Source organism: Theobroma umbraticum, unplaced genomic scaffold (genome assembly GCF_002168275.2).
Source record: "Theobroma umbraticum cultivar Fairchild unplaced genomic scaffold, ASM216827v3 scaffold_147.0, whole genome shotgun sequence".
Taxonomy (NCBI): domain Eukaryota; kingdom Viridiplantae; phylum Streptophyta; class Magnoliopsida; order Malvales; family Malvaceae; genus Theobroma; species Theobroma umbraticum.
Window position 1 is genome coordinate 10,577,968 of NW_018397259.1, and position 24,024 is coordinate 10,601,991.

A 24,024-nucleotide genomic window follows, 5' to 3' on the forward strand; every position below is an offset into this window, starting at 1 on the left:
ATAGCTCTTTGGTGCATCAGTTCTCAGGTCAGTCGTCTCGTCTACTTTTCTTTCCCCATCTTGTTTAACCGCTGATATGTACCTCCAAATCCGATGGTTCTAAAGCTATCGACTTTGAAGTTTTCCAGCAAACTCCCTCGATGGCTCAACTTACCTGGCCGCTATTTCTCCATTTCTTACGCCAATTCTGTCCTATTGAATCCTGAAACCGACCCAAACCCCTTTTATGTTGACGATTTTGAAGCAAAGATTAAGTTTTTGAGGAATAACCTATACCCAGATAGCTTAATCCGGGTTTTGGATAAAACACAAGATTTGAACTCTGCTCTCAAGATTTTCAAATGGGCTGCCTTACAGAAACGCTTTAACCACACCGCTAATTCCTATTACCATATCATTTTGAAGCTGGGTTTGGCTGGAAATATTAAGGAAATGGACCATTTTTGTCTGAATTGGGCAAGAGATAAATGTGCAGGTACGGAGGAGGCTCTTGCTTTTTTGATTGATACATTCGTTAGACATTCTAGGCTAAATGAGGCGAGTCGGGTCCTTGTGCATATGACATTAGGTGGCTATAATCCCTCTGTTAATGTATTTAATGATTTATTGGGTGCTCTTGTTAAAGAAAAAAGAGATTTCCAACATGTATTGTTTGTTTACAAGGAGATGGTGAAAGCAGGAGTTTTACCCACTGTCGATACATTGAACTCTTTGTTGGAGGTTTTGTTTGAGACCAATAGGGTGGAGTCAGGTTTGGATCAGTTTAGGAGGATGAGAAAAAAGGGTTGTAGTCCTAATGGTAGGACCTTTGAGATTGTTATAAAAGGTCTTATTGTGAATGGAAGAGTTGATGAGGCAGTGCTCATTTTTCATGAAATGTTGGAGCTTGGGTGTCTGCCAGATTTGAGCTTCTATTCCTGCATTGTGCCATTGTTTTGTCAGGAGAACAGACTAGAACAGGGAATGCAGCTATTTAGGCTGATGAGAGCATCTAATTTAGTGCCAGATTCACTAATTTGCAGGAAATTGATTTGTTGTTTATGTATGAACCGTCATTTAGATGATGCAACTAATGTTCTTCAAGAGATGATAGAAATTGGTGAGATTCCTCCTGTCGATTCATTCGTGGATATAGTGAATGGATTTTGTGAAGGGGAAAAATATATTGAGGCAATACATTTCTTGGAGAATAACTGTGGTAACTTGACTTCTCCACATAAAGCATTGCTCGAAGGTTGCTGTAGGGCTGGTAAATTTTTACTGGGAAAAGATTTGCTTGAGAAGATGTCTGAAGGGGGCATAGCTGATTGTGATTCTTGGAATATTCTTATAAGATGGCTTTGTGAGAATGTAGGTATCAAGAAAGCTTATGAACTTCTTGGAAGAATGATTGTCCACTCATTAGTTCCTGATTGTGGCACATTTGCAGCGCTTGTTGTTGGTAATTGTAAATTGAACAAGTATGAGGATGCTTTAGAGCTATTTTATTACATTCATTCCAAATGCTGGGGTTTGGATTAATATGTTATTCTAGGTTAGTAGAAAGCCTTTGCAGGCTAGAAAAGATTACAGAGGCTGTTGAAGTATACTACTACATGTCTAAAAGTGGATGCCTCCTTGAAGCCACCACATTCAATATGTTGATCAAGGCTGCATGTGATGTAGGAAAGGTGGATGAAGCAATCAAGATGAGATCTTTGGCTTATTATTCTGGTACTTCTTGCACGAGTTTGACTTACACCACTATCATACTTGCCTTGCATAAATCAGAAAGGGCTAAAGATGTCTTGGTAATGGTTTCCCAAATGCTGATAGGGGGTTGTGCTATTAATGCAGAAGCATATTGCATCCTCATACGGAGTATGAGTACCCTGAATCGATTCAAGGAATGTGCTTTGTTTTTCAAGTTAATGCTTAATGAGGGCCTCATGCCTGATTCAGAGGCAATGCATGCTCTTTTGTCTTGTTTAGCTAACCATTCTCACTTGCATTTGCTGTCGAAAGATATTAATAAAATTATTTCTAGAATGGAAATTCCGGAATCAGCTATGTATAATCTACTGATTAATGGCCTTTGGAAAGAAGGTTGCAAGAGTGAGGCTTGTCTTCTGTTAGATTTGATGTTGGAAAAGGGTTGGGTCCCAGATGCTACAAATCATGCATTGTTGATTGGATCCAACGTCAAAGAGGTAACAAGTAGGGGATCAACAATGTATGAAAATTCAACGGAACAGGATAATGTTAGCAACATTCTTGCTGAGGGATTGGGGAAGTGATTGAAAGCTTGATATTCAATATGCTTTTTTGATTGTGCCATGTGTCCATGGTACATTCAGTCCCAACTCTAAATTTGCAGGTTGTGCCTTCATTCTCACCTGCAGGAGGACCAAAACTAAATCATGACCTAGTTTCATGGCTCTGATAGGCATTGTGTGACAGATCTGTCTTCAATGGCATTGTAATTGTGGTCATGCGAGGTTAGTTAGTCTTGAGTAGACATTATAATGTCCTTGCTTATGTCAAATGAACATACATATGTCAAAATCTTCAGAAGTGCTTAATATGTGCACGGTTGGGAGGAACAGATAACTATGTACATCCTGTTTTTACATCGAAAGAATAATATTTCTTTTAGATATTGGTTATCAGCAAGTAGGGAATTATGGTATCTAAAGTTCAGATTCTATATGAGATCATTTATTGATCCAGAAGAGCAGGACATATTTGGGGGAATATGTAAACCTGGGAGTTTGTAGGGAGCGGGACAAGTTGTTGAAGATCATAAGCCTTCAACCCTCCAACTGCTGGAAATTTACCCTCATTCCGCTCTCCTTTGCAGGTGACTGCTTCTATTTTGGCATGGCAATGTATTCAATCTGATATCAACTAGTACATTAACAAGTGAAAAGAGGCACTGCCCAATTTCCAACACTCAACTGGTAGCAGTTTCAACAACCATGTGAGATCTCTGTTCAAAGATATAGCACTCAGCATGGCATGACTACTGTGGCCAGATACCGTTGATTAGTTCCATTGCCGATGAAGATGGATGGAAGTTCTTTCCAGCTCCTTTCTTCGCAATGTCACCGGGGATATAGTTTTCCGTGATAGAAGACTAGAATGGAAGGCCAGTGCAGAATGAGCCTGAGTGAAAATTGAGTCATGAAATTGCAGAGCGACATTGGGCTGGGACTGCCCTCTATATGTGCATAATAGTCCCTTTTGCCTTGGGTTCTGGCCCATCATTGATTCCCTGCAACCACGCCCATGCTGCTGAAAAAGAGATTGCCGTTTTCATGCACTCTCTTCTAAAAGATTTTGTTTTGTTTTCTTTTTTTTTTCCCAAATAAACCGAGCTCCCAAACGGGCAACGCCCTGGTAAATAGAAAATTTAAGGATACTAGTGTTGGGATTTGGCATGAGAAGGGCCATGCGAAATTGCATGCATACTCTGTATTAAGTTCATTAACTATGTGACATGGTTTCAAAATTCAATACATCAATGCCCTGACATTGACAAATGCTGTTTCTGAATAATTAACAAAGCAGTCGAGTGGAAACAAACAACCAAAGATCTGAATAGTTGGAATCGGCCATCAGCTGCAGCGGGAAAGAAAAAGAAAAGAACTGCAGAAACAGAGTTAAGCTGTTTTGCCCATACCACAAACATCTGCATGGATCGTCAGTTCTCATAACCAAAAAAGTATACGTTTTACAGTATAGAGTTGTATGATCATCTACTAAACAATAGAAGAAGAAATCAAAACACAAAGGAAAACATGAAAAAAGGGGGGAGACAATCAGGAGTCGTCTTACTATCTCAGGGTCAGAAACTCATTGGTATCAACCCATCTGCAAACCACCAGTTGTGGCTTAAACGGAGTTAGAAAACCAATCAGAATTTCAAATCGATGTACAGCCTTGTTTTCAAGCTTGATGCCTCCAGAAAAATGAAATAGAAACTCAATTGAATTTACAATCAATATCCTCGTCCTTAACGAGACTATCTTCCAACTGGCGCACAAGATCAAGATCGATATCTCCATCACCATCACCGTCACCGGTGTCCATGTCCAAGTCCAAGTCCTCAACCTTGGCAAGATTGGCATCCGAGAGGTCCGCGGAGACATTCTCATTCTCCTTCTTTCTGGCCCTCTCCTCACGTGTAATATGGAGGAGATGTTCCAGGGCCTCCCTTGCCCGCTTTCTAGCAAGCGCCGCCTCCCTTACCTTCCTGTCAGCCTCGGTCCACGCTACGGTCAGGGCCTTCCCCATGGAGGAGGAGGCAATCTTGGCGGCACAGAGCAAGGCGAGAGCGAGCTTCTTGTCAATCTTATTGTCCTTGAGAGGAAAGAAAGAGAAAGAGGAGTCCTTGCAGGGTGGGCATAGGTAGGACGATAGCAAGTTGTCACCGGCGCAGTGAGAGTGGGTGAAGGAGGAGCAGTTGGAGCAGGCGATACGCTTGGAAGGGTGGGGAAGGGTGCCGCCGTAGAAGGCGAAGCAGGCAGGACAGAAGGAGCTTGGGTGGAGTCGGAGGACACAGGAGGTGCAGAGGCGGCGCTGGATGCCGAGAAGGCGAACCTGGTGGAGAAAGTAGGGCACGTGGACACCGCAGTTGCTGCATTCTTTGGATGGATTGCCCAGGGTTTGGCAGGTGAGTTTGGTGGTGGTGGTGGCGAGGTTCATGCTCATATTATTCCTACCTAGAGTCATAGTCATGGCCTCTGCCTTCTTCTGCCCTCTGGTCTCTGAGGTTTTACACCACCTCTTTTTCTTTATTGTTAGGGTTTATGAGAGGGCACCATACCCCAGCGGAACCGTAATTGTATATAATAAATGCACACACACACACATTTATATATATATATATATATATATATGGTAATACCGCAATTTGAGAGCATCGGTAGTAGATTTACGCATGCATACTAAACAAAGCACACCGACGTCGTATTTTCTATCAAACAAGCAACAACTTCATTAAAACTTTAAATCTCGTTTTAGTTTTTCCTGTACAAAGTCAAAACCAGAGGGAATCTGACTGCAACTGCAAACCAACCCTTGTGCACGTTTTGGTTGACACCAACCTCAATTCCTCACCATCGTCCCTGTCATTTCCGTTCTGTCCCTTTTTATTATTATTATCATTATTATTTATGTTAAACAGGAAAGCAAAAACAAATTTACAGTTGCTTGAGATGGAAGGAGACAAGCAAGTAACTAAACTAGCATCCCACGACCCAGATTTATATACATTTCTAAGCAAGTGTAGAGCTCTGAACCCCCAGTCTTTGATTTTCCATCATGAACATTGGCTTCTTGTTTCTACTGTAACAGCATTACATAAAGCAGGTGTCAAAAAACCAGATGCCATCTTATCCAAATATCCACCTATGTACATCAACAAGGTAGGAACAGGTAGTTTTAAGAACCATTGTTTTCATACTAATTATTGCCATGGTCATTAATCATAACCTTTCACTAGGAACCAACTGGAGTTAGAAGGACACCTAATAAAGAATAAATGACATAGAATAACTACCATTAGATACATCACTAACAATTGATCTCATTATTAATATTAACAGCACTGCTCCCTCCGTGTCTTTCAACTACTTCCAAAGACTTGTTAGATGTACAGAATCTGATGCACTTGATCCTTGATCTGATCCCTATAAAACAAAATGTATGTAAGAGGACAAGTTAGTTGAATAGCAATACCAACAAACCTTAAAAACAGGATAAAGCCAAAAGGTAATCTTTCAGTTATCAATGGCTATCAGCATCCACAGAATTCAGCTAACTCATCAAAAATATTCCCTATAGACAGCAATATGAGGAAAGCAAATCCTTGTACGTATACAGTTAAGTGATGACTGTGGATGATCTACCAACTGGTATGTGGAAACTCAACAAAAACTTATAGGGTCCCATGCAGTATAGACACAAGCATGTGCCATACAAACAGTAGGATACACTTATGGATACTGCAAGTAAATGCAAACAAAAAGCTACACACACAAGCTTGCTAAAGAAACATGCTCTCTGACCATGAAATCCAGTCTTAGATCCTATATGCCGAGGAATAATGCCATGCCACTAACTATTGATGTATTCCACTGATAAGTGGTGCAAGCTTTATATGAGAAAAAGCTCATACTTACAGTGTCCTCTACAAGAGCTCTTTGCATGTGGACTTGTTGTGCCCAAGACCCTTGCATCTACTGCACTGGAGTTGACGCTTCATTACCTCTTGTGATCCAACTTTCTTTGTAGTAGGTCGACCTGGTGGACGACGTGTTGGTGGAGGAATTACAGTCACTAGAGCTTGGGAAGAATCTTTCTGCAGAGCCCTGTCCACATCTGGAATGGGTTGTACTGACTCCGCATAGGTTAATCTGTAGCTTTCAGTTGTAAAGTATCTGGAGCAATAATCATATGGGCTTCGTCCAATGCAACTGATAACAGCAATAGCATGGCAGCATGGTAAACCAGTAAGTTGCCAACCTTTACAACTGCAATCCCAACGATCCATGTCAACCACTTCAACAGACTCACCACGAACCTCAAATATGCTGCCACTAGTCAGTAGCACTTGAAGGGGACGGACTTTCAAGCTCTCTTTTTCCAGCTTTTCCTCCATGGATGGAGTCAGCCTTGTCAACCACTGATCAGAATCAGCCCTCCGGGTATAAATTAACTCCATAATCTTTCCCCGTATGAGATCAACCATCTGTGTTATAGGTAATTCATGTGCATCCGATGCCCAACTATAAAAGAGTTCCCCAAAGTTTGATGTCATGTGGTTATATCTAGCACCCTGGAAAAAAGAATTTGCCCATTTCTGGGGCTCACTTTGTATGATCCAATTGTAAGCTTCCAGCGAAATACTTTTGATGCTCTCAATACTCCTCTGAAAGCCTTCAGGTCTAGGTGCTAAAGCTGCGGCATAAAGGTCTTCAATCATAAGCCGTTTCACCTCATGGGAAAACTGCCCTTTCAAGTCTCTAATGAGCTGCTCAGTTAAGTAGCGCAGACAATAACCATGATATGAACCCTTGAAAATCTCAGAGATAGATTCCCTTAAACCCTTCTGTCTGTCTGCAATAAATGTTATAGGACAAGATGTTGACAGAGCTGATTTCAGTTGTAACAAAAACCAATGCCAGTTATCATCGGTTTCTGCATCTACGACAGAAAAAGCAACAGGAAATACACTGTCATCCCCATCTGCAGCAGTTGCTGCCAACAATGTGCCTTGATATTTGGACTTCAAAGGTATGCTATCAAGAAAAAGGAGAGGCCTGCAACCTTGTACAAAACCGCACAAAGAGGCATGGAATGAGATAAAGAGGCGATGGAAACTTGAATCTTCCTTAGTGGTGAACGTAGCAAAACTGCCAGGATTGGTCTCCATTATCCTTTCACAGAAAAATGGTAACTGACTATATGCCTCCTTATACGAACCTTGAAGTTGCTCCTTGGCAATTTCTTTCCCACGCCAAGCCTGAAAGTAGTTCAGTTGTATCCCATATTCCTGTTTAATGTCATTGACGATATCCTTGGGTTTGTAATTTGGGAAAACTTTCAACTTCTCCTTAATTATACTAGCTACCCAACTCCTAGTTGCTTGATGCCCAGTTGTCACAACAGCCCCTTCACAAGTATGTGTTGGATTCATCTTCTTGATACATATTAGCTGGGTGGTTGACAACCTTGATGCATGAATTCTCCAAGGGCAGCCTTCTGCTTTGCACTTTACCGTCACACGATGGCTATCATTCTTTTTATACCTAAAAGCAAACTGATGTGCAATGGCATATTTACGTAATGACTCACGAAATTCATGAACACCACTGAATCTTTGCCCAACCCCTGTAATTGTATTCTGCCACTGCTGAGCGCCTTTAGCATGCTTCTCATTAACAGAAACAGCAAGAGGAAGCATAGAAGAAATCTCAGGTGGCAAATCAATGTGTGCATCGATATGATTGGTGTCAACAACATCAAGAGAGGCCCCGAGAGGAAGATTGGGTTGAGTGGTATCATCCACAATGTTGTCCACAACATCTAGAGGTGGATCAAGAGGAGGCACTGCTTCAGACAAAGTTGTCCTACTAGACCTGTAAAAGAAATAAAAAATTCTCAATATTATGTCAATAAATCAAGAATTGCAATCAAGCTTTAGCTTAAAAATGAAGAAAACTACCTACTGGCTGGCATGTTAGAAACATCAGGAGCAACAATTTCTTCCATTATGATGTAAACATCCGCAGTGACAGAATCCCCATGAAATTTTATCATCCGCTGTAAATCCTTATCGTTGGAGACAGTAATTAGAGTTTTCTTATTACCAGGGAGGAAGTATTTGATAGACATAGCATCAATGTTACAACTAAACATTTCTGCTACTTCCATCTTGAAGTCATTAAACTTCATTTGATCATCAATGTCTATTGCATGAGCATCCCCACCTCTATATGACAACGAGCCATCCTTGTCAGTCTCAAATTCACCACCAGATTGACAAATTGCTATGATCTTCTTTGTAGCCATGACCTGGCAATCATTTGAGAATTAATAAGTGCTTCTGGATAGTCCATAGAAACTAATCAAGTAGAGCGAAAAAGTTCAAATGATATACTTAGATGTGAAATAGAAAAAACAAGAAACATCTAGAATTCAGTGATCACATGCCGATCAACTAAGTAGAAGAGACAGAAAACAAAGACGAATTTGTATTATAATAGAAAAGAAGAAACTTTCACTGATATATTTTTGGCTTACTTGTTGTTTCCTATTCATACCACATTGAATCTATATGGATTTAAAAAGGCTACAATTGATCAGTGCGAAACATAGAAGTTGGAAAATATCAAATTTATAACTAGACCAACATACGTTGAAAACTCTGAGTCCAAAACGAGAAAAGAGAAATCCAAGATGGAGTGTTTTCCCCCTAAATTTCGAACCTTGATGCTAAGTTTTGTCAACAACCAAGCAGAGCGTCAAGTCATGAACTAACAGGACCAGAATTGCAAGAAAACAGAAAGGTATGAAATTGAGAGAAGTTGTAATCCAGCATTGGGGCAAAAAGTAAACCCGTACTTTTTTAAAAGGCACAGAATTCTGATGCATAAACGAACGAAGAAACCCTAACAAAAACGGTATGCAATTTGTCGCTGAGAAAAAAAAAAATAAAAAAGGACAGAGATGCGAAGGGCTTACCTTGAATTGTGAGGAATTGGAGCTAAGCGGAAGGGGGATAGGGTTCCCCAAATCCCCAGCTATTGGGGCTTTCTGCAAATGGAATCAACTGGGGACTCGCTCTCGTCGGTCTCACCATCAAGACAAAAATCACAGAGAGAGAGAGAGAGAGGGTGGGAAGAGAAGAGGGTAAAAAGGTAAATTCAGGAGAAGTGGTACGCTACATACTGGTTACTAGCATAACAATGACACACAACGTAAGGATGCGGTTGGTGAGTTGTATGCCACGTCAGCAATAATGGGGGGTCCCACTTGGGGGAAGAAGAAGAACAGAACAGAACAGAACTTTGGCTATCAACGAATCCAAAATCCAATCCAACCCCAACAACCACAAGTGTCAGAGAGAGAGAGATAGGTGTCGAAAATGTTTGTCTTTGTGTTAGTAAGTTCCCTCCTCTGCACAACTGCAAGCAGTGTGTGATCGGGGCATGAATCTTTTGTCTTTTATTCTTGGCAGGCAGGCGGGCAGCTCTTTATCCGCTTGATTTCAGTTCCGACGCTTGCTTTGTCTCTTCTCCGTCTGTCTAATGTCAGAACTTCTCATACTCGTGTCGCGCGTCCCACCGCTTCTTTTTCTGTTAAGATTTAAACATTACTCCCACATAAATCTGTCTTTGATTTCAGAAATTAATTCTATTGTTCTTAAACATTGCATTCAATTGTTCTTTTAATGAAATAATATATAAATTTTATATTCTTATGTTATTTTGTTTTCACAAATAATTATGATTTTATTATTATTATTTTCATTTAGACTTGAAATCAAAAGCAGCTGAATGTTGAAGAAGGGGCTGTAAATGTCAAGTTGGAAGCTACATGGATTGCACATGATGTTAAAACTCTTATTCTAAACATGTACAACAATGCTCCACGAGTTTATCTCCTTGAGCAATTTAGATACATCAAAAGGTAAAAACCAAATGCTAATCTGAGCTCCCAACCGTGTCTCCACTTGCCATATCTTACTTTTTGGCATTCATGGAACGTCATGGTACCGAAACCATGACAACAAGGGAACCAAGCCATGTTCATGACCCGTACCTCTTTATCGCTTATTCACTCCAAACACCGTTACTACACCTTGTTTAGCTGCACACGAGTAGAGCAGTACATATCAACAAATTAACTAAATGAGGAATCGAGTCAGGTAAGGATTCCCATTTTCCATGTATCACGCAAACAGATGCAGAGATATTATACACAGAGTTGAAACTACTTGAAATTTATAAATTTAAAGAATTAATTTCACATTCTGTGCCTTAAAATATAAAAAGCATGGGAGAAGAGCCCTGCTTCAACAAACTAGCCGCTTATCCGTCATTCCGTTAAGATGATAATAATGTGCCATGCAGCCATAATTTTTCTAATAACTTTGAAACCTCAAATGCAGATAAGCATTACAATCAGGTCTAAGAGCAACGTCACTGTAAACATTGCTTTGACTCATGTCTAACCACCAATTATCTCGCCAACATATGGTTATTTGCAAAATTATTAAATGTCACTCAACACCTCCACCATCCATGTTTAGAATTCAGCTACATAACTGAGTGCATCATCGTCTCTAAAAATGCATTCTGCAGCTAAAATGTCTAAGGCTTTGCTAAGTACAATATAAACATGAGTTAATCAGGAAAATTTCATCTATTAGCAAGAAAATTCAGCAGGAACTTAGATCTAACATGATCAAAGCAAAGTGTAACGCAAGACAAAGGCAAGAGCAATGAAGCACTCGGTTCATAAATGGCAACCGAGTAGAAGAAATGACCAACAGCTTATCTTCTATAAGATGCTTTTCTTTTAGTTGTAGATGATTAACCACCTAATCATATGAAACAAAAGATGTAGTGTCGAAATGTGTCCTCAATATGTCCAAGGAGGAAATTTAGGCATTCTTCATACGTTAGCTATATAACGCATTTAAATGTTTCTATAATCATAAATCAATAGCGAGAAGGAGAGCTGAATGGATGGGAGCAGCACAAACCTTATCAATTGGGAAGAGATGCACAAGTGAATCCACTGTGAACAAGTTGCTTAATTGCATCCCTAAACTTGTAATAATCGTCAACCTTGTTGTACACTTGATAAGAAATTCGGGCATACCCTGTTACTGGACCTACCTCCCCATCCTTTGGTGCTCGATAATATATAGGAACTTCAACTCGAAACTTGTCCCTTAAGTATGTTCGTAATTTCAAAGTGTCTTGATCACTGGAAATTCCCAAACAAGCAGGCAAACCGACCATAACCATGCTTGAACACATCTCTGGAGGACAGCCGAGGTGAGTTCCCCATGCTTTGACCAACATCTGCCCCATCTCAACAACAGCTTCATGGTTCCTTTTCTTGATTCCATCGATGCCGCCTTCGAACCTGTTGATGAATTCCAAAACCTTTGGCACCACCAGCTGAGCACTATAGTCCCTCGTCCCAATCCAAGCACTTTCTATTGCTAACCCGTTGCCATACTCATGGGAAACCACAGGATGATGCAAATCAGAGCTTTTTGTAGACCTTCTACAATACAAGAAGGCGACAGAAGGTGGGCAAAAGAACCATTTATGCAAATTACTAGTGTAAAAGTCGGCCTCAATTTCTTTCACATCAACGTCGACACACCCAATTCCATGAGCAGCATCAACAAATACCTGGTCAACACCTTCCTCCCTACAGATCTTAACCAATTCCTTAACAGGTATGACCACACTAGGCATGGAAGTCACATGATCAATGACAGCTAGGATCACCCTCCTGCCATTTTGCTTCCCTCTCTCTAAAGCCTTCCTAAATTCTTGCACTATCTCATCAACAGAGTCAACAGGAAAAGGCAAAGGGACCTCAATTACATACCCGCCAGCGCGCGTACATATAGCTTCCACTGACTTCTTGACAGACCCATAAGCGTAGTGAAGCATGACAGCCGCATCCCCGGGTGGAACCTCCCCTCCGCAAACCCCAAGCCATCTGCTGCAGCACAATGCGACGGCGTGGTGGCGTTGTCAACAACCGACACCTCCTCAACATGTCGGCGTTGATCATCTCCTTGATAATGTTTCTGGATTCGAGGAATCTGGACTGCAGCTGGTTGAAATAGAAGTTGTCAGGCTGTTGGAGCCACTGGAGCTGGAGCTGCCGCTGGGCGGAAAGGACAGAAGAAGGGCAGCAGCCGAAGCTGCCGTTGTTGATGCGAGCTACGGAAGGGTCATGGTGGGAGAACTCAGAAAGGAAATCGGAGGGAGTGATGAAGGGTTGAGAGAGTACAGGGGCAGGCGACTGCAACCTGGGTTTCTTGCAAAGGTGGGACTTTGGGTCAGGACAGAAGCGCCGTTGCGGCGTTGTTATTGGTTTGGGTTTGGGTATGTAGAGAAGAGGCCATGGAAAGGAGAAACGGTGAAGGATCGAGGAAGAGGAAAGAAACCAAGAAGAGTGAGAAAAAAAATGGTTAAGTGACATATGTAAGAAATTATAAAGTAAAAGCCATTTTGTTATATGTGCGGCGCAATATCGGACAGCACTGAACGCCTTAATCTGATGTCTGATGAACGATGAATGATTGGCGATGCCTACACCAACAGCCCTGAGCCCTGAGGCCACGACTCTCCTGCTCATTGACCTACACGTGCGCTTCCTTTTTCGTTTCCCGGATATTGTCTGTCCTCTGTGATAGAGGATTCTTGGTTTCTGCTCTACTGTACTACCGGGCTAGGCTCATGTTATGTATCACTCACTCCAATTGCCATCAATTCCACCAAGTCCCTCTGATTTCCATCGGCATTGGACTCCAAGCAAGAGGAAGAGTTGAAAGTGCTAGCAAATTAAAGGAGCACATTTCTAAGCAACAAATTACATATAATATTGGTATATAGTTATTAGGATTAATTTATTTACCCCATTCTTTTTGTTTCATCTTGCAATTATATATGTGGCTATTAATCTCCGTTCCAACATCACGTCTTTTGATTTGACAAAACTATATCATTTTAATATGGTTTGGTTGGTTTGTTTCTAGCACTAATCCACCAAACGATATTGAAAAGAATATTCTATTTGCATTACTCTTTATTATTGTGCTCTTGGGACAAGGTTTACTTCAACTTGCAAAGTCTTCTTTAACATTTCAAATCAAGATAAGCTATGAGCCATAACGTTGAAAATGAGTTCATACTTGGTCATGTAACATTTTGGTTAACCAGCATTAGAGGCGTATTGAGCTGAATATTTCTTTCTTAATTAGGGGAGAGGTGTGGTTAATCATAGTACTGTACATATTTCTTTCTTAATAAATAAGTGTCATGACACTGAGTTATACATGCATCAAATAAAGATATTCTGGAGTCTGAAATCATAAGAACTACCTACCCTTAACCAATGACTCAATGACAAGCTAAGAACCAGCGATTTCCCAATTACGCTTCTGGTTTTAATTAGTTTCTGCAATTTACAAATTAAGGTGGAGATCATGCCTTGTTTGCAGTACATTAATTACTAAGCTTGGGGTTTCTATTGAGGTAATGGAACTTGAAGGCGAATGAATAAGGTACGTACGTATTATATATAGTATTATATTCATAATAAGTATAGTTTCCGCAGGTCTTATTACGAGTTAAGACACGTTGTAAGTATGGAGTTAGCTTAACTTAGCTGCCATGAAGGCCGGTTCTGTTAGAATTAACTTGCATACTACGAATAGTTATTTAGGATTTTAAATTTGCAGACAGTTATTGTTAGTTTTCTTCCTTTTCATGTTGTTAGTGGCATTAGTTGTCAGTTTGAATTTCTTGTTCAGTTATGGTTTCTCTCTCTTGTACTTGAACTTTAACAAGGCTAAGATATTCTGATGAATATATCTTCATTTTCAGCCTCTATTTTGCTGATATTCTTATCCTAAGTTTTTCTTTATCCTTTTCCTTCTCAATTTTTTCGCAGGTTCATGCCTTTGTGTTCCGTCTCTCTGTCGGAGGCAAATCACTCCAACAAGGTACAAAACAACAACGTAGGTGTCGTACATTGGTTATGGGCTAGCTTGGCTTTAGGTAGAGGAAGAAATGAACCATGGAGTTTAACTGCAGACTGCAGTGCCAAAAAAGGTCGGAGGTGGGGTCCCAACGAAGCTGCTTACTTCTCAGGAAATATCATGTGGAAGCTTCCATGTAATTTCTCTTTTTTTCGTCATAGTCTGTAATGCTTTTATTGCTTCACTGCATTTTTCATCGCCCCATGTTCACGTGGACTTAACCTGCTCTACAAATACTACACTAATTAATCTTCAAACATAGAAACTAGAAATAGCATACACTCTGTCATAAGTCGATTGCACGCGCCAACTTACGCATGCAGATATTGAAGTGGATGCAGACAAAGTAATTAAGTCCCGACCTGTAGATTGATTGAACATCTAAGGGTCTCAAATCTTGCTCACGTAGTTTTTCTCCCTGGTAGTTCGAAGTAGCACTGATTATTATGCATAGTCTTCTCTTCTCAGTTCTCAAGTGTAAGTGTGTGCAGAGCTCATCGTTTTGAAGATTAGCATCGCAGCCTCAGCCACAGCCACGCACCACCATCTTAATTACTTGCATCAACTAAAGCTTTTCTTAGCAAAGGTAATTTCCACTTCCCTTCTCCCCTCCTTTCTATGCATCACCATCAACATATAGTATAGGAGTATATCAACCTTTTGTTCCTTTGGCTGTTTCATGTGACTCATGCATGTCTTTCATCTTTCATGTAAGCTAGGCTTGATGGAGCACAAGAGCAACTATACCATTTTGTTTCCAATTTTTCCTTTTTCATCTCTTGGTAATTAAATGGTAGGCTTGACTTCTACAACAGATATTTAAGTTTTCATCCCTAACAAGTTAGTTTTCCGCTTTTGTTCAAATTGAGTTATCATCCCTGGCCTCCTTGATCGAGCTGTTGAAGTTATTTAAACAAAAAATAAAAAAGAGTTTTGGTTTTCAGGCATGGATTTCATGTACTTTTCTGTAATCTTCGGGAATTTCAGGGTATATATTGGTTTCTGCTTATGATTAACTCCCGCTGCCTCTGATTCCTTAGTTCACGTGCATGGGTTGTTTGCGCATACATAGATGTGGGAGATCTCAAAAAGCAAAAGAAATTTATAAAACTTCGATTGATTCTTTTAACAGTTTCACAGGAAATAGCGAAGTGCTCTCATTTTTACTGCGAGCCTTAGTTCATATTCATATGGCGTATAGTATCAGTACTTGTGATTGATCTAGCTGTAAGGTTTGTCCTAATTAATTATTTCACGAAATGTAATATTTCTTCGAACCATAGTCAACAAATTTTGATTCTTTGTTCTTCTCCTTGTTCTGGCTTAGATGACTGTTCAATTTGACTCTCTCTGTCATCTATCAGGAGTTTCTGTGAACATGGGACACAAATATCTTCAAGTGACTTTCTGTTTGTGGGCTATTACATGTTTACTTCTCCCCTCTCCCTCTGTTGGCGTATCCAGAATTACTCTGAAGAAGCAAAGATTGGATCTTCATGGTATTAAGGCTGCCAGAATGGCAATGCATGGAGAGGATATGCTTCATAACTTTGGTAGTTCAGATGGAGAAGTAATGCCTCTAAAAAACTATTTGGATGCCCAATACTATGGAGTAATTGGCATTGGCTCACCTCCGCAGAACTTCTCTGTCATATTTGACACAGGCAGTTCCAATCTCTGGGTTCCTTCTTCAAAATGCTACTTCTCTGTAAGTTTCTCCTAAATTTCATTGCTGTTGATGCTATGCCAGAATTACTAATTTTAGCTGTTAATTATAACTGCTTTGCAGATTGCTTGCTATTTCCATTCAAAGTACAAGTCTAGTCGATCCAGTACATATACCAAGATTGGTAATGTCATCTATTCTATAATTATTTTGTTTTATCCTGATCATGGAAACAAAATGGAATTCCTTTTTGTTTCTTGGAATCAAAGTTGTATAACTTTTCTTGTTTGGTGTATCTTCAGGAAAATCTTGTGAAATAAATTATGGATCTGGTTCAATATCTGGTTTCTTCGGTCAAGATAATGTTAAATTTGGCGGTCTTGTTGTCAAGGATCAAGTGGGTTTCGTCTGCTTTTGAGTTTGTAATTAATTGAGAATTGTTTGTGCTTTTTGTTTGCTGCAATTGTGAAAGGGCACTTGCTTTTCTTTTCTTTTGCAATCTCCAGGTTTTCGTCGAGGCTACCCGAGAAGGAAGTCTCTCTTTTGTTTTGGCAAAGTTTGATGGAATCTTTGGGCTTGGATTCCAGGAGATTTCAGTAGGGAATGCTACTCCAGTGTGGTATGGTTCTTTGTCAACTTCAATTTGCGTGGTTTTCTTCCTATCTCGATACACTAATGCATGAGGAGGGTCCAGGTACAATATGTTGAACCAAGATCTTGTAAGAGAGGATGTCTTTTCATTCTGGCTTAACAGGGATCCATTAGCCCAAGTAGGAGGTGAGATTGTTTTTGGTGGGGTTGACCCGAAACACTATAAGGGGAAGCATACTTATGTCCCTGTCAGTCGAAAAGGTTATTGGCAGGTGAATGAGACTTGACCCTTCTCCCGGAAAACTTGTCAAAATTTCCTTGGTGTATATTTGCTGTGGAAGGAAACCTAATCCTTAATGTCTTTTGTCAGTTTGATATGGGAGACTTTCTTATTGGAAACCATTCAACAGGTGGTCTATTAAAACCTCTTACTCTTTGCCAATCATGAACTTCTGCTAGGGGTCTGAATATCTAACATCGCAGGTGTTTGTGAGACTGGTTGTGCTGCTATTGTGGATTCAGGAACATCCTTAATTGCTGGCCCCACAGTATGACCTTTCACTAAACGGTTCAATAGTATAAGTTTTCGTTAGTTAACTACTCAATTTGTTAATGTCCAAAAAAACCGAGTCAAAAGGTTTTTGTAACTGAGGAGTTGGTACTAATATTCAATCATACGTTTCAGGCTGTTGTTGCTGAAATCAATCATGCTATTGGAGCTCATGGAGTTGTTAGTGCCGAATGTAAAGAAGTTGTCTCTCAATATGGAGACCTGATATGGCAGCTCCTAGTATCCGGGGTGCGTTTATTTTGTCTTCTTTCCGATCTCCACAAACTTTGCAGAGTTTCAATTATACCAAGTATTAATCTTGTCTGCAGGTACAACCTGACAAAGTATGTACTCAGATTGGTTTATGTCTTGTCAAAGGGGTTCAGTCCATGAGGTAAGAAACGTAACACCGCTTCACATTCTCTTTGTTCTCTTGTCTTGAAAACTTACATGCGGAGTTTCACAAACATTTAACAAGGAGGCAAGATTTATATGTAAAAAATGATGGATCACTTCTCCCTGCTGCCTTGTGTTTATTGAACTAATAAGAGGCTTAGGAGAAGTAAATTTGAGGAGCTGGACCTGATGTTAGCTGAGTTTCGATTTCTGTGCAGCACTGGGATTAAAACGGTGGTTGACAAGAAAAACATGGAGGGATTATCGGCTGGGGACCAAGTCTTGTGCACTGCCTGTGAGATGACTGTTTTTTGGATTCAGAGTCAGCTTAGACAGAAGGAGACAAAGGACAGAGTTCTCAACTACGTGAATGAGGTAATTTACTTTGGAAAACTTGACCTCGTTGAAGCCTGACGAGGCAATACAATATGATTATATATGAGGATGAGGTGATTTTCGGTCTTTGACAGCTCTGCGAGAGCCTACCAAGTCCAGTGGGAGAGTCAGCAATCGACTGTGCTAAAATTCCAGAGATGCCACACATTACATTCACAATCGGAGATAAGCCTTTTAAGCTCACTCCGGAGCAGGTTAGATTTTCTCCTTGCTCTCTTGGCATAGGATGATACTCCTGGTATGAATTCAGTGACTTTAAAGATTCAATTGACTCATTTCTGCAGTATGTTCTGAAGACTGGAGAAGACATTACTACAGTCTGTTTGAGTGGATTTACTGCTTTGGATGTGCCCCCACCAAGAGGTCCTTTGTGGTAAGTAATGGTGGTAGCTATGACACTATGCCCCTTCCTGGTTCTTTGCTCAAGTTGTCTTGCACTATATGCTGAAATTACATCCATGCAGGATTCTTGGAGATGTATTCATGGGGGTATATCACACTGTTTTCGACTACGGTAATCTTGAAATTGGTTTTGCTGAGGCTGCTTAGTTCCCATTCTGATTCTGTAAGTTACCCTTGTATGGTGATAATTAGTGCCAAACAAACATTATAGACAGAATGGATGACTGTAATGTAATTATTACTGCACTGCACTATGGTTCTTCATTATTATGACAATATGCAGGGATTCATTCCAAAAATGTATTCTGTGCACATTCGCATGTACTACCGCTTGATATGTAAGCCAAATAAACCAGTTTCCTTTCAAATATTGCCAGTTTTAATTTATCTTTTGTTACACAAATAGAACATAACATTATTTCATAGTTTAATAGACAACACAAAATACTGAAAATTTCAGATTCAGCCATCATTGTTGTGACGATCTCAAGGATAAAGCAACCATTACATAAGATAACATAGCTAACTTTTTCTATTCATCATCACTGTCATTTCCGAAAACCGATGCAACAGGAAATTTTGGTTTCTTCGCTGCATTGCCAAATGCATTCTGCAAAATGAGGGCCAAAGTTAACAAGTTAGTTGCAAGCATGTTCATCAGTCAAATAACTTTAAATTGGCAACAGATAGAGGATTCAAATTTCCAGCTGCTTGTTCATTACAATGCTATCCCTTTTAAGTAATTCTGGTCGCTAGCAACATCAGAAATACATCACATGTACAGTCAGCCTTGCTCCACAATTTTGTTCTCAACATGGTCCTACTCAGTCTACAGGAATTTATACGCATTTATCCTATAATTGCATACCTTAGAGGTGCTAGTTTTAGATGAAAAACCAAATTTTAATGCCTGTCGTTGATCCTGATCAGCAAGTGCAGTAGCAGTTACAGGAGCAGAAGCAGCGGCGGGCCCAGATTCTTGACGTAGTTCCTGCTGCTGCTGCTGCTGCTGCTGTTTACGAGCACCAGCCCTATGACACATTAAAGAATACAAAAAGAATAAGACATGAAAATGGATAATAAACGATTAGCAGCCCCACAACCTGCAGCTTTCAATTAATAAAGTGGGACAGAAAATCTATCTTCAAAACCACACAGATGACAGAAGTACTTACATTTGAGCAAACTTAGCCATCTCTTTTTCTTGACGTTGCTGCTCTCGCTTTTGTCGATCGTCACGACTGCTACTACCATGCATTTCTCTCATCTCTTTAAAGCGCTGCAAGCAAATAACAAATGGTGCTGTAGATTAGACAACATTAAAACTACCCAAACATCAAAAGAAGAGGTTGGAAAAAGGGGGAGAGTGTGTGTGTCCGTGAGAGAGAGAGAGAGAATTCAGCCATTTACCTTTCTGTGGTTGTGATCATATGAGCTCAGATGGACCTCAAATTCCATAGCCAATTTGTATTGCTTGTTGCAAAGCTCACAATAGAACACCTTACGTATTTCTTTCACCTCTGTTTGAATTTTCTGCTCACGTTCTGCTAACACCTGGATTTTCATAATGTGCACGAAGCAGGCAGTAGAAGCCACCAGGTAATAAAAACTGCATGAAATTGACAAGAGCTTCCGAGGTTGATGTTCCCCTATGATATACCATTCCGATCAAAAGACACACATATATGCTATATGCTGCCTTCTGCTATTGGAGGACGGTTTCCAAAATGTAAAGCATCAACCTCATTATTATCTATCGACTAAAACTTAAAGTGATCATCTACAAGTTTAAAGCCATACCTCTCTCTTCTTTGCATGTTCCTCAGTCTCCTCAACTTCAATATCAAGTTTCCTACGCTGGATATTTTCTTCGGCAGTGAAGAAATCATCTTCTTCTTGTTTTCCAATCCCTAATTTTGGGTCTCTAATCCCAGATCTTATTGGCTCGGTTATTCCTGTGAACCAAGAACATAGTCATAAGCAATGAAGAAAATAACTTTGAGCAATGGAACGGACGGGCAGAAAGGATTTGGAGTAACCAAAAATGAAAAAACCAAAAAAAAAAAGAGTCAACAAAATTAAGTCACATCTTGGAGAATGTCAAGCCCAGTAATGAGAAAATGAAACCTAAGCAGCATTAACAAATTCCACATATAGTAATTACCGGTACTATTACTGTAAGTACATGTTAAATTCCAGTCTCAAATTATTTATCCCAGACTATGTTTTGTGTAGACAGGAGAAACTTAGATGTCAAATTACCAAAAAAAAAAAAAGACCTCATAGTGCGGAAGGCAAATGCAGTAAAATGACAGAAATTTAATACCAACATACCTTGTTCATCCTTCCCAAGACCCTTTCCTTTCCAACCCATTTTCTGAAGAAGCCTAAACCCAATGTTAGAAGAATTCAACCTTGTATCTAAGGTTGCTTGTTCCACATTCTCCAGATCGACATTCTCTGTTGGCTTGTGATTGATCGGCAAGCAAAAATCTTCAGCCAAATCCTCAATAAGAGAATCTTGGTATGCCTATGCCAGAAAGTGCAGATGGCACAGCTCAATACATCAACAATCACAAAGCTATACACATTTACAAGGCTTGACGAAAAAGTAGGTAGAAATGTCAAAACAGTAAATTTATATTTACATGTGAAGAACTATTTTAAGAATATTCTGATTAATTGTTTTAGAACAAAGGAATTAGATGAGTGGGTTGATTTTCTTGATTTAGAGCCACCACATCCAACAACAAATTAAAACAGCTATCGAAGAGATTCATTCTGAAATGGATGGGAAATCTTATAAAAGGGTTGCCTACCAGGTCTTCTTGCTGTTGCTGTTTATCTCGTATGTTTGTCTCCTGAGCACTGTTGTATTGCTGGTAGTCCATTTTTTACCACCTATACTATGAGAATTGATAAGTTAACCAACCGTGTTATTATTAGTGGAAGAAGTAGGGTCAGAAATCACAACAGAAAACAACGATACAACTCAGTGAGAAGTATGACCCTTTAAATCAACCCAGGAACATTTGGTTTAGTGACTAAGAAAACTTATGTAATAACTACAGTTGCAATTGTGCGATTTGAAGCATATTCAATCCAAATAGTCACATTAATGCAATCCGATCCACATGGTGGGAGAAGGAAAAGGATCTACTGTTCAAAAAATTAATTCTATTTAATAGAGAAAAGCAATGGTGATCCGAGCAGCGATTAAAGTTGAGCTCATATGCACTCCAAACTATCAGCAACTTATCAAATCCATCAAAGAGAGCAGAAGAAACACCTTTCAGGGTGTCAATATGCATAGAAACGCGGTTAATTGTACAAATTTTAGACCCACCCTGGAATTAGGGTTTTCATTTAATTCGATTTCCAAGCTCATAAAACTCTCTCTATGCCTATACATATTCATGACACGCCCACTTTCTTTGAAAGTCATCATCCAATCAAAAAATAGAAACTTTGAGAATCATTACAGATCAAAGAACCGTCAGAAAGAAGAAATCAACGGAATCAACCCCACCCCCATGCCAACAAAAAACGAAAAAAGAAGAAAAACCGATCAGATGGCACGACCGTTGTCGTACACAGGCAAGGCAACAATTAGCAAAGTGCAAAAGCATTTAATCTGCTCTTGTTATCATTCAAAAACTAATTCTAGGAAGGTAAAAAAGGAAGAGTAGGAATTCTATTAGAAATGAAAAGAAAGAGAAATGATAATTACCAGGGCAGATGAGATGAGAAAGAAGAATAAATGAATGTAAAAATGGAAGATGCTGTGCTGTTCCTCAGATCTTCTCCCCCTGTCTGTGTGTCGATGCAGTGACTGTGGATGGACAATGTTGATATTCGTACTATTTTAACTTTAAAAAAAAAAAAAAAAGACACAAACAGGCTATGGGCTTTGTTCAATAATCATTTGGACCTCTCTTGCCCTCCCTGATGATACATGCATTAGGCCCAAATGAACTTGGATCCAGAAAAGCCCAATTTTACGATAAAAATATAAATATACTTATTTTTTACTTCCGTGTGTTCTCCTTTGGTGTCCCTTGTATGAGAATATTCCAAGTCTACACTTCATTTGGCTTGATGCAATGCAATGCAATGGGCAAGGATAATGGAATGGAGCTTGACTTGAGGTCCCAGCTAGAATGTGAAAGTTGAGGCATAATTAATTAACAATACATATCAAATTAACACCAAAAACATTTGCAAAATATATAAAATTAAAATAATGCATGTATGTATTATTCCTCTAGGCTGTAAGGATAAAGAAATGAATGCTTTTTTCATACGTCTCCAACCTAACTGTGTTAGGTACATATACATAATCATTGTGAAAATGACAATCGTAATCCTATACATGGGATTGAAATCTTGGAGCAATGAATAATTTATTAACAAATGATGGATGAAAACTTATAATTCATAATTACATACTAATGTGAGACAGCTAGACAAAACACATAATATACTATGTTTTTAATCACTTTTTTTAAGTTTTGGCTTTTTATACAGAAACAGAAGAAAGAAAAAGATGATAAATATGTCATATTATATAACCTAAAAAGACAAGAAGGAATATTGTACACAGATACAACATTCATATATTTAAAGGTTTTGTCATAGAAAGCAAACTTAATTAATCTATACAGCTTGCATGCATTATATGCTTGCAAAATCTTGTAAAGAAAGGAGCCCCTTGATTGTATTCCTCAACACTCACAACTTTCTCATTCTATAAACTTATAATAATATGATAGAAAAGGAGGGACCTTTTTTCCTCTTTCTTTTTTAAATAACAAGACAACAAGCCAGCCAAAACCCTAGTTCCACAAGACCAAATCAAACTTTTCCATCTGCTTTTTGACTCTTTCTTTTACATCTAATCTAATTGTATATTATTTTCCTCATTAGTAAAGAATCAAGATATATATATATATAATATAATATATATGGCATTTCATTATTATTATTTTTGTGATAAGAACAAATTAAATGCACATTGCATGGCTAAATATGTATATAATTAATTAATTGTAATGTATGTTTTTGATATCGAAATCAAAAATATATAATATTTGTGAGTTCTTAAAATGTACATTAATTTTTTAATTACGGATTTAATTATTGCGTGTATATACACATACATACAAAATGGTAAGTTGACCACGAAAAATGAAAAAGAATGGAAGCTCAAACCAGTCGTTCATATTGAACATTGTGAAAAGAAGAACAAAACAAAAGGGGCAGAGGGATTGGTGGGAATTAAAGAAGAGGAAACAGGAAGTTCATAGTGGCTAGCTGCTTCTGGAAGGACTAGTATGTTGTATTTGGGGCTTCGATGAATTTAAGGTTCATGTTTACAGTGTAAAGTTACTTGCTGGTAGCAGCTACCAAAGGGAGGTGTCGAGGATTTCCTTTACACTTTGTAAAGTTAAAAAGAATGTACAAATACCATTACCAAATGCCACCAACCCAACAAAAGCAAAGAAAGGTGCACGGCAAGTTGCCAATGATTTAATTCTCAGGGGAGGAACAAATAGGGGCAAAGACCCAAAAACTGGGGTGGTGAAGTCCCAACCAATGCTTTTCTTTTCGAGTCAAGGCGGCGCAATTGCATATTGGCAATGCAAGCAACGGACCACAACACATGGGAATGCTCGGTCCATGTCTAAGATTTCCATCCACGCCATACACTTGTCTTCATCATACCCCTCTTCAATTTTC

At 39.3% G+C, this 24,024-nt stretch overlaps 6 protein-coding genes across 9 annotated transcripts; 2 read left to right on the forward strand and 4 right to left on the reverse strand.

Annotated features, from left to right (window-relative positions):
* Positions 1-6: 6 nt before the first annotated feature.
* Positions 7-3,620, forward strand: LOC110414606 (uncharacterized). Its single transcript, XM_089783370.1, is given in 3 exon segments — positions 7-1,516; positions 1,519-2,477; positions 2,840-3,620. Coding segments are annotated over 2 exon segments (2,181 nt in total). The 5' UTR covers positions 7-93; the 3' UTR covers positions 2,277-2,477; positions 2,840-3,620.
* A 90-nt stretch (positions 3,621-3,710) lies between these two features.
* Positions 3,711-4,893, reverse strand: LOC110414605 (uncharacterized). Its single transcript, XM_021425871.1, has one exon. It carries the CDS (start codon positions 4,717-4,719, stop codon positions 3,964-3,966), a length of 756 nt encoding a protein of 251 aa, XP_021281546.1. The 5' UTR covers positions 4,720-4,893; the 3' UTR covers positions 3,711-3,963.
* Positions 4,894-5,355: 462 nt separating this feature from the next.
* Positions 5,356-9,839, reverse strand: MUG7 (MuDR family transposase). Its single transcript, XM_021425862.2, has 4 exons — positions 9,229-9,839; positions 8,210-8,559; positions 6,165-8,123; positions 5,356-5,672 (listed from the first exon to the last, which is right to left on the reverse strand). The coding sequence occupies exons 2-3, from the start codon at positions 8,554-8,556 to the stop codon at positions 6,173-6,175; spliced, it is 2,298 nt and encodes a 765-aa protein (XP_021281537.1). The 5' UTR covers positions 8,557-8,559; positions 9,229-9,839; the 3' UTR covers positions 5,356-5,672; positions 6,165-6,172.
* Positions 9,840-10,016: 177 nt separating this feature from the next.
* LOC110414602 (Pyridoxal phosphate (PLP)-dependent transferases superfamily protein) lies at positions 10,017-12,777 on the reverse strand. The gene is given in 5 exon segments (XM_021425863.2): positions 10,017-10,356; positions 11,255-12,199; positions 12,202-12,297; positions 12,300-12,589; positions 12,591-12,777. Coding segments are annotated over 4 exon segments (1,383 nt in total). The 5' UTR covers positions 12,647-12,777; the 3' UTR covers positions 10,017-10,356; positions 11,255-11,258.
* A 1,624-nt stretch (positions 12,778-14,401) lies between these two features.
* On the forward strand, positions 14,402-18,653 carry LOC110414603 (aspartic proteinase-like). 3 transcript variants are annotated; one of them, XM_021425866.2, is made up of 15 exons: positions 14,402-14,420; positions 14,776-14,870; positions 15,649-15,992; positions 16,074-16,134; positions 16,253-16,347; positions 16,457-16,569; positions 16,645-16,813; positions 16,912-16,951; positions 17,025-17,089; positions 17,227-17,340; positions 17,421-17,485; positions 17,706-17,862; positions 17,958-18,077; positions 18,168-18,256; positions 18,348-18,653. In XM_021425866.2, exons 3-15 carry the CDS (start codon positions 15,663-15,665, stop codon positions 18,430-18,432), a joined length of 1,503 nt encoding a protein of 500 aa, XP_021281541.1. In that variant the 5' UTR covers positions 14,402-14,420; positions 14,776-14,870; positions 15,649-15,662; the 3' UTR covers positions 18,433-18,653. The 3 variants fall into 3 exon arrangements, with proteins under 3 accessions (XP_021281541.1, XP_021281540.1, XP_021281543.1); XM_021425865.2 differs by lacking the exon at positions 14,402-14,420 and having other exon boundaries at positions 14,536-14,870; XM_021425868.2 differs by lacking the exons at positions 14,402-14,420; positions 14,776-14,870 and adding an exon at positions 15,431-15,516.
* On the reverse strand, positions 18,642-22,124 carry LOC110414604 (D111/G-patch domain-containing protein). 2 transcript variants are annotated; one of them, XM_021425869.2, is made up of 8 exons: positions 22,016-22,124; positions 21,105-21,186; positions 20,620-20,815; positions 20,086-20,240; positions 19,696-19,839; positions 19,461-19,564; positions 19,154-19,316; positions 18,642-18,895 (listed from the first exon to the last, which is right to left on the reverse strand). In XM_021425869.2, exons 2-8 carry the CDS (start codon positions 21,174-21,176, stop codon positions 18,818-18,820), a joined length of 912 nt encoding a protein of 303 aa, XP_021281544.1. In that variant the 5' UTR covers positions 21,177-21,186; positions 22,016-22,124; the 3' UTR covers positions 18,642-18,817. The 2 variants fall into 2 exon arrangements, with proteins under 2 accessions (XP_021281544.1, XP_021281545.1); XM_021425870.2 differs by having other exon boundaries at positions 21,105-21,191; positions 22,016-22,105.
* Between the last annotated feature and the right edge of the window lie 1,900 nt (positions 22,125-24,024).